At 36.3% G+C, this 12,641-nt stretch overlaps 3 protein-coding genes across 3 annotated transcripts in view; all 3 read right to left on the minus strand.

Moving 5' to 3' along the window:
* Positions 1-12,641, minus strand: part of LOC132910557 (uncharacterized) — a 252,870-nt gene that overhangs the window by 87,984 nt on the left and 152,245 nt on the right. The gene's annotated exons all lie outside the window — the stretch shown is intronic.
* On the minus strand, positions 30-3,558 carry LOC132910757 (uncharacterized). Its single transcript, XM_060966728.1, has 7 exons — positions 3,411-3,558; positions 2,208-2,451; positions 1,694-1,803; positions 1,275-1,394; positions 864-1,013; positions 683-748; positions 30-306 (listed from the first exon to the last, which is right to left on the minus strand). Exons 1-7 carry the CDS (start codon positions 3,493-3,495, stop codon positions 107-109), a joined length of 975 nt encoding a protein of 324 aa, XP_060822711.1. The 5' UTR covers positions 3,496-3,558; the 3' UTR covers positions 30-106.
* LOC132910758 (BMP-binding endothelial regulator protein-like) lies at positions 3,986-7,892 on the minus strand. The gene is made up of 7 exons (XM_060966729.1): positions 7,748-7,892; positions 6,815-7,055; positions 5,816-5,925; positions 5,626-5,745; positions 5,231-5,380; positions 5,053-5,112; positions 3,986-4,330 (listed from the first exon to the last, which is right to left on the minus strand). The coding sequence occupies exons 1-7, from the start codon at positions 7,830-7,832 to the stop codon at positions 4,140-4,142; spliced, it is 957 nt and encodes a 318-aa protein (XP_060822712.1). The 5' UTR covers positions 7,833-7,892; the 3' UTR covers positions 3,986-4,139.

Consider the following 12,641-nt stretch of genomic DNA (forward strand, 5'->3'; position numbering starts at 1 on the left):
AAATTGGACTTGAGTGCTGCCGGACAAAATTATATCAATAGCTAAAGCTTTATTTGTAGCACTGTTACAACTGACGATAATTGTTTACGTCGCAATACATGGGACGTTACACCATATGGTTCGATACCGAGATCACTACATCTTGGTACTGTATCTGACAACGTTCTTCGTCCCGAAGTCGTTGACACGTCAGGAATGGAGGCACCTCGCACACGCACTGCATGCAATCGCGAGCATGGATGGGTCTTCGACTCAATTCGTCGCTTATGCGCATTGTCATGTTACCAAATCGACAAACCTTGCCTTCTGTAATATCACAATGAAATTACTGTCGATAGTTATCCTGTTTGTACAAAGATGCACCTTACCTGACTGATCGAATTGCCTAATGATAAGTATCGGGTTAGTCGATGATGAAATTGTTTTATTTGGTACACCACTTTTGTTTTAATTGGTAGCTATCAGGCGATCCTGATTAAAAGTCGTTTTTAGTGCGTGCCAAGAGCTAATTTTTAGATTAGTGCTTTCAGATTACATGCTATTAAGCTAAGCAACATTTCTTCTTTAGAAACCGACCCCAATTATTTAATAGCAAGTACAGAGAAAGGAACTACTGGTAGGAATGTATGGAGAATTATGCAATACAGGTAAGAATGCATCTTTTACGAACACACGTAAGTACCTTCCTTTGCAACTTTTGCGAACTCGATGTTGCTATAGTTACGAATAACGACATCCTTTCTGCTTGCTGCGAAAAGGAAGTATCGTTATAAGGTGCATTTTCCTCCAGAATAGTTGCTATATATGTATTTCCATCGGTAGGAAGAAACAATTTACAGACGATATATCTCTTATAAACTTACGACATCTGAAAAAGTTGCTGCAATCTCTATGTGGATTCTGACCGTCGACGAACATAGGTGCGCACTTCCGGCGAACTAGGAAAGGACTTCCGAACAGAATGGAGCAACCTCTGCGATTGCGTTTCCTACAAAAGGGCTCGACATTTTCGCCTAAACAAGCAATTTGTACTTAATTTAAACGGCTTTCGATTCAGGTTCTGTTTGTACTCGAAGTGATTCAGATATCAAAGGCATATAAATTTCAATCTCTCTAGTTTTCTGAAATTACGAAGTTTCCCTAGGCGGTAAATTTACAACGTGAGAGCTTCGTGTGAAAGTTAATGTAAAGCCGTATAACTTAAAACCATAACTCTGTATGAGATTAATCTTTCCGGGGACACGAAGGAAAAAATGTTACTTTTTATTTCATACCTATGTATCCAGGCATACAGATACACCGCAGGTCCCGATTGCATTTTGTTTCAAAGAGATCTCCATCGTAATAAGTATTATCGTCCACTTCACACGTTGGCCTTTCTTCTCCGTCTTTGACTAAAGCAAGTATATTTCTTTGTTTTGTTAAGAAATGATTTAAAGTTAGAAATAAAATAGCAGAATATTTTTGGGATAGACGATGGTACCAATGAATCATTCAGAGAAGAGAGTTTCCTCTTCTTAATCGAAACGATGATAAACACAGAGTGAAATGTATTTTAAGACAGTCAAATTAAACAGATACTTGGGGAATTATTTCACTTTCAATTGTCGCGATTTAAATTCCATTTGAGATATACGTATTCATTGAAACCGAGATCACCTACATTTAATCTTAATTTAACCGATTCACTTACGACAAATCTGTGTTGCATTCCGACAGCAACTATCATGTGTGTATCTGAAGTAATAATTTCCCTCCGCCGGTAAATGTTCACAATATACAGGTTTACATACAAACGCCGCGCTGTTCACAAAATAAAATGACGTGTTATATCGCTTGAATAATCCCTAGAAACATAAAAGTACCAGTATACACGATAAATTTACGGAAATTAATTTCTATCATTCAGATTGACAAAATTATGTAAAGATTTTCTATGTGAGATTAAAAGATTACGTACAGTTACTTCGAACTGAGTTAAGTTATGAAGTTGTTAATAAGTGTTTAATGACAAACATTAATTAATTATAATTCCTTTTACTAAACGAGATCACAGTGGGATCGTGCTTCCTCCACGAACGTACAAAAATATCCAAATACTTAATTGCTCGAACTGGTTTAATTGGATTTGTCATAACTGATCCCGGCGAAACGTCACAGAAGTTAACTATATTCGTAATTACGACTAACATCGCAAATATACTTACAGGCCATCGAGAGTCATATCACATACACAACCTATGTCGCAAGGATTGGAGTCCTCGCTCCTCAGCATCTCCCCAATGCTGTATTCGTGGCCGTTAGCGTAACATTTATCCTGTGGCAAATTGTCCAGGTGACTGCAATCGTAGGATTCCGCGCAACAATCGTTGGGTTTCGCGTAGATGGGAGTACAACCGAGGCTCTCATAGACTCTCAGTGGACCGCGACACTTTCTTTTATCGCAGATCTCTTTGGAACAAAATGTGGCCAATTTGAGCGAAACGATTACCAGGAAACTGGTTTAGTTACGGAGATGAAACGCGATAAGACAAGCAGAACGTAACCTTTCAGTTTCACGTGCAATTCACGTGTATAGAATTCATTCTTACACAGTGAATGGCGTGAATGTACGCACAGAACGTAACCAAATTATTTGTCATGGTTTTGGGAGGTAATTCTGCATCTCTGAATCGGTGGAGATGTGTCAAAGGTAGTAGTTACAAAATTGACCTTGACCTTGAAATTCAAGATAAAATTGATTTTATTGCATGTGTATTTTACTTATATACAGGAGGAACAGAAGCTTTAATGGAAGCATCGGTCGCAATTCAATCGAACTATCTTGAAGAAAGATGTCTCGAAGCTTAGTTTCGAAGCTCGCTTTATTTGTAACGTACTCACATTTTGCTGTCTTATGAAGGGAAAATGTAGTGGCACATAGATAGTCTAGATCCACTATTATAATATACAAACAACATTATTGCAACTATTAACAGTTTTTTTTCAAAAGAACGGTTCATTTACGACCTATAATTTCGATTATATATTATTATTTGATTCCCATGACGAATAGAATGCAATAAAAAAATCCTTGAATTCTATGGTTGGCCAGTGCAAGTCAGAATCAATTTTGTAGATCTCTACAGATATACAGGCGTAGAATCACCCCACGAAGCCATGGTAAATAATTTCATGAAATTCTGTACAGCGATACACGAAAATGTTTGATAACTATAACTATATATATGTATGATGCTGTATGACATGCAACATGATACGTCCATCGTGACTAGATTGGAGAAATGTGAATCAAACCTGAAAAGATATTTATTGCGAACGTAATTCATAGAAAAACATCGAATAGGATTAGATCATTACCGATGTCAAGTATATCGTGTCAAACAATTTCTCGTAAGTCAACTTCCTACCTCCTCCGGTTCCATGAATGACGACTACGGTCATCAGAAGAACACATTTCCGAACGATCAAACTGGAATTACACTGTCTAACCATCGTCAAATCGCAAACTGTGCAAATGTGTTCCCGTGTCGCAATTGTCTCTCTTTTATACTATTGACCGTGAACGAGCACCGAGGATAATTCGGTCTGCGGAGTAAGGTAGGGGTTCCGTTGATTAGTGTTCCTCACGATGGACATGAAAACAGGGACACGAGAGGGGAATGAGAAACGTGATACGTAGAATAGTAAAGTCTGCAAACGTCGTCATAAATGATGACAGAGGAAAAGCACGATGTGTGAATTGCAGTATCTTCTTCCTCGGTGTCACGTACTTTCGGGTTGTTTCGTAAACACTTTCATTAGATTCCACCATGACCTCGCTAACGCTTTGCTTTGAAAATAATCAAGAGCGTTTCACTGATGCATTTCGTTAAAATGTGGATTTTATAATACTGACATTTCTTTCTAAGATTTACATACGGTTCTGGTATTAATCGGGATTTTGTCGATGTCTGGCAATCTTACGTCGATTAATGAATCTCTCTTCAATTTCAAGGTTATTTATTTTATATATTTCTTCACTTTTTCAAACTTGGGATTGTTAATTGCATTCCGGTTAAAATTTCTGGATGATTATAGCTTTATTTGTACTACTATTACAACTGGTGGTAACTGTTCACGTCCCTGAACATGAGACGTTACACGTTTGGTACCAAAATCGATACATCTCCAAATTGCGACGGACAATCCTTGTCCGTAAGTCTTCGGCACGTCGGGATTGGAGGCACCTCGCACACGCATTTTACGCAATTGGAACTATAGCTGGTTCCTTGACTCAATTCGTCGCCTAAGTGCATCGTCATATTACCAAATCGACAAATCTTGTGCTCTGTAATATCAAATTATCACTGGTAACTATCTTGTTGCTACACGCATGCACCATACTTGACCGATCAATTGCCCAATTATTAATATTAGGTTAGTCGATGAGATTGATTTAATTATTCATCCATTTTTGTCTCAACTGATTATCCATTAGATGCTGTTAAGTTAAACGACGTCTTCTTAAAAATTAATCTCAATTCAATCATCGGTATAGAGAAAGAAACTGAAGGTATAACACTGGAGAATGACGTTAAAATAACTTTTTCCTTTTTGTTTATAAAATTTTCATTACGTGATTTAAGAAAAGCCCTCTATTGACGTATAATATCCCATGAGAAGTAATTAAGCGAAAGTAAAACGTAAAAATGTAGCATTTAAATTTTAATTTTCGAATACCGTAGCTAATATCTATGGTCCCCATAAATCTGTTAAATTTCGATCTAAAGAGTTGATATTAGTAGGCCTGAAAGAATCTCGCCTAAATTTTATGTGTCCGAACTGCAGATATGGTGGTGTTTAAAACTTTTTCAGGTAGTGTTCATACCATAGAAATATTGTCCTTATAGAAGATATTAGACACGCTTATACAATAGTCAGTGTGTTAATTGATGCAATTGCGAATAAAGTTACACGTTAGTACAAATTAGAGATTTCAAGGATTTCATGTAAGAACGTCGAAAGGACTATGTTACGAATAAGATTGGTAACTTTAACGAATACACGTACCTTCGTCAGAAACATCCGCGGACTTAGCATGATTATGAATAACAGTGTCGCCTGTGTCTTCTGCGAAAACGAAGTAATTTTATAAAGTATAGCCTTTCCTTGGGGCTAGTTACTATGTATGTACACATTAGTTGGTAGAAAAAATAATTTGTACATGATATTTCTCTTTTAAACTTACGACATCTAAAAGCATAGCTGCAATCTTTCTGTGGATTCTGATCTGCGTAGAACATTGGTGCACATTTGTTATGAATACTTTCGGCGTTTCGGAACAGAGGGGAGCAATAGTCACGATTCGGTTTCTTACAGAAGGGCTCGACGTTTTCACCTAAACGTTGAATTTATGTTATAAATTCGAGACGTAATTTTCTAGCCAGTTTTTTTGTTGGAAGTTTTAATCTATTCATCGAAATTGCAGAGATTCTAATATCAAAACGATGTGACAACACTCCAATCTCTCTTTGTCACAAATTATAAGACTAGTTTAGAAGGTAGAATTAAAGAAATATCAAATTTACATGGTAAGAATTAAATGTGGGTCTGCAAATAAAAATGTCAATTATTGTTTTGCACCTGTATATCCATGCATGCAGATGCAATTCAGGCTCGGATCAGATATTGGATTAAATTGTTGTCCCTCGTGGTAAGTAACACCATCAACCACACAAGTCGCTACTTCATCTTCTTTCGCGTCTAAATAGTCAAATTTTGATTAAAGAATATGATTATCTAAATTCAATCTTAATTTACTTTGTTTACTCACAACACGTTGGTGTCGTATCTGGACAACATCTATCGCGCTCATGTCTAAGAAAACAGTTTTCTTTCGGCGTAATAAATGCACAATCTACGGCCGCGCATATGAAGTCCGCACTGTTTACGAAATAAAACGACGTTAAATTGCTTTAATGTTCCTTAAAAGCCTAACAGTGGTAGTATACATGGCAGATTTGCCGAAACTATTTCCTCTCATTAGCGTTGAAATAACGAAAGATTTTCATTGCAAAGCTGAACTATAGCAGATTGTACAAGCTGCTGCCGAATAACGTATAGGAAAATAGGAAGAAAACTGTAGAATAAAGCTTCTGCATGTGACTCTTCGTTCTCGAGGAAATTGAGTTTGAAAATTTGTAAAGTATACTTGAATTTAGTTGATTATCACTTGGCTCTGAGGAAAAAATCGACAGGAAATTATTGCACACGCGAAAATAAGTAAGAAATGTCAAATAATATTTCTATTTAAGGGCAGATTTTCAAAAAAATAGAGCCTGAATGTGGTTACATGTAAATTATACGCGTATGATAAATTTTAAAATTTATTTTTCTGAAAAGACAGTGTCTTCTGATAAAATTTTATTCTACTCTTTCGATTTATTTTCACATGTAGATTAACGTCCTGTCGGTTATCTATCCCTGTCCAGTCTGGAATTAGCCATGTTCAAGCATACTTAATAAATTTTATATAATCTTAATTTTAATATAAATTTAATAATACAATCATATGGAAAAAACCTCGTTTTTATTTTTTCCTTATTCCTTCTTATTAAATCGGCATTGTCATTACACAATATCGAAACTCTGTCATTTTCACTGGCATTGGCTTTTTCCTGTCGTGAACCTCAATATTAAACTTCTAGATTCACAAGTCGTGAAATATACCGATAATTCGAAATGTTTTAACAGTATGTGTCATAGTTCACCTCGTCAAAACGTTACGGAAGTTAACATTCGTAATTATGACGGCCAACGTAAACATACTTACACATTACCGTAAGATCTACATGTACAACCAATGTCGCAAGGATTAGCGTCCTCGGCCTTCAGCTTCTCCCCAAGGCTGTATTCGTTTCCATTCGCGTAACATTTATCGCGTGACAAATTGTCCAGATGACTGCAGTTGTATGATTCCGCACAACAATCGCCAGAATTCGCGTAGACGGGAGTACAGCCGATTGCCTCATAGTATCTCAGTGGACCAGCACACTTGGTTTTATCGCAAACCTCTTTGAGAACGAAAGGTGGTCAAAGTGAGTGAAACGATTGCGTGAAACTCATTGATTTGCGGAGGTGAATAGCAGTGAGACAAGCAGAACGTGACCTTCGAGCTTCAAGTACGATTCACGTTTTAAATTCTTTAACGTTGAACGTACAGTGAGTCATGAGATTATCTAACAACTTTGTTTGATAATGTTTGACAATATTTGATAACTTCCGAGTATATTATGTGCAAATAATTGTGTTTAATCTCGACATGGTAAGTCTATCGTCATTACATTGGTAGAGTTTCAGACAAATTTGAAAAAGTATATGAAAGTTACAAAACATTTATCGCAAACGTACATTTTCCTAAGGCGCAAACTTATTTACATAGCCAATTATCCATTACATTAGTAAGCCTATATGTATGTATATGTATTTAGTGGGACCACCTATAGCACTGATCATACGATCACAGCGATTATTCGTACCGCAATTTTTTAACTTTAGCTTCACTTTAACTTTTAACCTTCTATTAAGTACATGTTTGCAATAATCGTCTCGTAACAATCCTCGACCGTTTTGCATAAACGATTTCACAGTAGCGCGACGTAGGTCCCAAAAATGTCTCCAATTATACATCTTTTGCTTAAATCACAACGATAACTATTGATACCAAGCACATCACCAAACAATTTCGCGTAAACCAAACTCTTACCTCTTCCTGTTACCTGACTGACGACAAGGAACATCAGAAGAGCACATTTCTGGGCAGCCGAACGAGAATTACCGCGTCCAGCCATCGTCAAATCGTAAACTGTTCAAGTATATTCTCGTGTCGCCATCGCCTCTCGTCTTTTATACTTTTGACCGTGAACGAATACCGAGAATAGGTCGGAACGTGGAAGGCAGTGGGGATTACGTAGGTCAGTGTTCTTCTCGATGAACGTATAAATACCAACACAGGAAGAGAATGAGAAACGTGATGCGCAGAATAATAAAGTCAGTAAGCATCGAACACATATCACTATAGAATAGGACAGAAGTATGACAGAGAAAAAGACGATGTTTGAATCGTTATAGTTGTTTTCCTGGTTACACAATATTTTAATATCTCTTATAGATTCCGCGATGATTTCAGTTATATTTTGAAATCATCAGTGTCAGATTTATTTTGAAATTATTAAGATCTCTTCATTGATACTTCTCTTTAGACTTCAAACTTATTGATCACAGTATTTTGCAAATTTATTGAAACGTTCCATTAATCGGCTTTTGTCGACATTCCACGATCGTCGAATCGACTTCTCTCGACTTTGAAGATCGTTTATTTGAAATATCTATTTTGCTTCGAATAACGTCACGACATGATCTTCGATCTCGTCAATCTGCTTCCAATTTTTCTATTCTTTCCACTTTGTTTACTGGCAGACGTTAGGAAGAACTTGATATAAGCGTTACATCGTATAGAGGCTTTAAAAAGATTTCGTGCTAAGTAACCTAATACTAAAAAGTTGAAAATAATTTGTGTTAATACCTAAGAAAGTTGTTATTAAGAAGTTTCTTAAGCAATTTCCGATAATGCTCCCTCCTCCCTTCCCAACCCCCCTGTGGAACTTTGCGACTCAGCCTCCCGGCGAGAAAGTAAAAATCAACTTTAATTATTCTCCCCCTTTTACCATCCGAATTTGATGCGATTATCGCATATTTAATACGACGTGATTAACTTTAGACGTAAATGAGAAAATGATGCAGCTCGGCTTTATGTGGCTATTAATTTGCTATCCTTTAATAATCTATGCATATACCTTTATGGTTTAATAACATTTCAATTTTAATCTTTCTTTATGAAAATGAATAAAAGCGGTGGTTATAGTTCCACGTTTCCTTTAATATCCATTAATTATTTCGCTATTAATACGAGTATGTAATGCCATGCTTGCCTTAAGAACAACACATTGCCAGCAGCCTTAGGTATAGCAGGACCTGCAGCAAAAACGAGAACGTACACGTGCGTTGTTTTAACACAGATAGTATTCTGTAACAAGGCCAGCAGTTGGTGCGACTTTAAATAATAAAACAACAGCAGAGATCGAAGTGAAATTAGCTGTTGGTATAGTTTCAAAATGCATGTAATACGCTAACTACTGGTATACAGTCAGAATCCGCCTTACTATCGCAATTATTGTAATTATTATTAAGCTTTGGACACAATATTAAGCTTGAATACAATACAATATGTCAGTCGAAAAAACTGCGTATTCCTTAAAGAATAGCTGTTTATTCAAGGAAAACCACTTGTTTGATCCTATCTCCGTGAATAAAGTATCAAGTTTTCCCTCTGATGTATTCAATCGAACGCCTTTTTATTCGTAACACATTCCACTAATGCTTAAATAAAACATTTTCATACTTGCTCCATACAATACTACCGTGCGAATGTTATTAGAATAAGTTACGAGTTTCTTCTCCGATATACAGGGTGCGCCGTTAGAATCCGGACAAAAGAAGTTTTGTGCAGAAAGTTGTTTATTTAAGTCAATACACAAAAACACATGAAAATGTTGTTATATCTCATTTAAAGGGTCCTTGCTGAGAACTTTTATTCTATGTAACCACCCTCTGCCTCTATGACCTGCTCTATTCTTGCTCTAAAGCGCGAGCACGCTGACTTCAACTGGTCGCGTTTAATTGTCGCGAATTCTGACTCGATAGCAGCTCGTAGGGAGTTGACGTTGGGGTGCCTGCATTTATTAGTTTGTCTCTCGATAACGCCCCACACGTAATAGTCCAATGGGTTTAGGTCGGGACTGTTAGGAGGCCAGAAATCTTTCGACCAAAACATGTCCACATTGTCAGAGAGCCAATTTTGAACAAGATGACTTGTGTGAGCAGGTGCGCCATCTTGTTGAAATAAATACGGCCTTCCAGAAGCCGTAATTTCCATCCACGGCTTTATTACTGTCTTCAGGACCTCCAAATAAACCTCCTTTGTGATTCTTTCGCCTTTTTGGAAGAAGTGCGGAGGCATGACGTCGCCCTCACTTGAGACAACGCTCAAAACGTGAACACTTGCTGGAAATTTGGTTTTGCCCACAACAAAATTAAATTACCGTCGATCTTGGGTAGCTAAAGAATTTTATAATTTCGACCGGCGTTCTCCCGGCGCGAAGACTTTCTATAATCGCCGCTCTTCTATCGTATTCCGGGTTTTGCTTAACGAGTTCTGTCATTTTGAGGTTATAGAAGACTTATTGACATATTTAACTAACTTCAGAGTCAATCAGCACAAACATCTGAATTCTAATATGGTGGGAACTACAAATTGAATTCTGTCCGAATTCTAACGGCGCACCCTGTATTTCTATGATTTGTTCAACTTTTATATTTATAGAAGTATACACATCGAAATTTAATCATCATTTAATGATAACCTAATTTATACGATTAGTCGATAAAATAGCTCGATGTAAACCGATCAATAATATGTATATCGATAATACTAAAATGTCTAGTTGCTGTACCCACAGTTAATGTCATTGTATTTAATGTTTTATTTACTCGACGAAAAGAGTATTTCATAAAGCGCACGTAATTTAATTCCAAGCAAATAATATGATATGCCTCAGTGGTCATTAATAGTCGATATATATATAGTGTAGACTCTACACAACTCTACTTAAAATTCAAATAACAAAACCTACTACGAACAATACGTTGCGTAATTTTCATGTGTTTTCCTCTTTATAAATTCAAACGTTTGATACGAACAGAATTTTATTTTTTATATAGCTTAGTGTCCTGCAGGAAATAACCGTTGGAAGTGGAAATTCCCAGTCGCGTTTGTAATTTCCGAGAATGGATAATTAATCCTCGACGTGAAAAGCAAACGATTAAACGACTGATCCAAGCGTTAAAGATTTGAAAAGTAAGGAAGAAGATTCAATAACCAGATAATGGAAAAAGCAGTGAATCGTTGCTTGCAAAGTAAGAAATACGTTTCGTAAAAACGATTTTTACGTGCTTTTACGTCTTTTTAAATACTATTTTAAATGACGATCGATGTTAATCGCGCATTATTTTCTATTCTTCTTGCGAATTAGATTGTCGAGCCACTTCGAAAGGAATAACCTGAAATTCATAGCAATCGCAGGAACCATAACTTCATATTAAGATGCTATAGGGTTCAGTGAATAATTAAAAATAGATGCTGCGAATGAAACAAGAAAATCGATCGAATTTGAATTATTCGTGCTATCGTAGTCTTCCCTTCTAGCGTAATAAATTTCATCGTATTGCCATGCTAAATTATAAAGTTTGTGACAAAAACAAATATCCTTCTGAACTCTAAGTACAAATGGCTTACGAAGGATTCGATGAATTAATTTCATAATTCTGACTAATGGTTCAATCTCGTACTTACACGACGCTTGATTTATTGACAGCGTTCGGATCGTTAAAACGACGAGACTGACGGATACTCTTGGCAAATACAATATGTAATCTCGTGAAAAGTCGCAAAGCCTGCCACCGACGAAGTCTTGTCATATATGAATAGAAGCGGAATGAAAAAGAAACCCTCAAAGACTCCTTTTGTCCGACCGAATGAGAAACGAAACCGATAACGTAAAGTTTCTTTCAACATAATTCCGACGTAACTCGTAACGTAGAATATGAGACAGAAATAGAAATGAAAAGCTAACTTCATTTACTTTCTTCTTGAAACTTCCATCGCTTTGTGCGGTAGAAGAAAATTAATGTTTGCATCGAAACGTTAATCTTCATTCCATTCATGTACATATTTTTCGACTTCGTAGCTTTCAAGACAATGATCAGGATAATTCAGAAACATAATCGATACTAACGATGTTTATCGGTGAAGTTCTACAAACGCAACAGCCTACAATTTCGAGTTTCATTATTTGCATATACGAATATCTCTATAATTAATTATACATACATATATATACGCACTGCAAAAGTGTCAGAACGTAAAATGATTCATTCGTGTGTTGAAAGAAGATCGCAAGAAGAATTTCAAGGGATTTCAAGCTAAGAAATGACAAAAATAATATTTTTACCATAATTATATTTATCGTGATTTAAAATAATTCTTTTGTAAACTTGAAAATAAATTAATTAATCTATGTACAGATATATATATACAGTATATAGAGAATTTTAAATCTATGTAAATAGAATCTTGTCACAAATGTACTCGTATAGAACTTCCAACAAGATTCCAACGTCTGTAATACTGAAAGCTTTACGGTTGTCGCGAAGGGGGCAAGAATTCAACGACCAGATTCCTTCGTGATATAGGAATTTATGATAACGATATGTAAATCCGATATCACGATAAATTCGAAAATATAACTAGCAGAAATGTAGCAGACTCGCGTCGTTCGTGTTGATAAGATCACCTAGCGAATGCAACTGAATATTCGTCGTGGTACGATCTCGGCAAGAAACGAGATCGCTTATGCTTCATTAAAATGCACGGAGATTTAAGCAGAGGTCATATGTGGCGCAATAATGGTCCACGGATCATTATTTCGAGAGTATGTACACGTGTGCTGGACACGCGTATATATAGTTAATTGCAAGAAGAT

Source organism: Bombus pascuorum, chromosome 9 (assembly GCF_905332965.1).
Source record: "Bombus pascuorum chromosome 9, iyBomPasc1.1, whole genome shotgun sequence".
Taxonomy (NCBI): Eukaryota; Metazoa; Arthropoda; class Insecta; order Hymenoptera; family Apidae; genus Bombus; species Bombus pascuorum.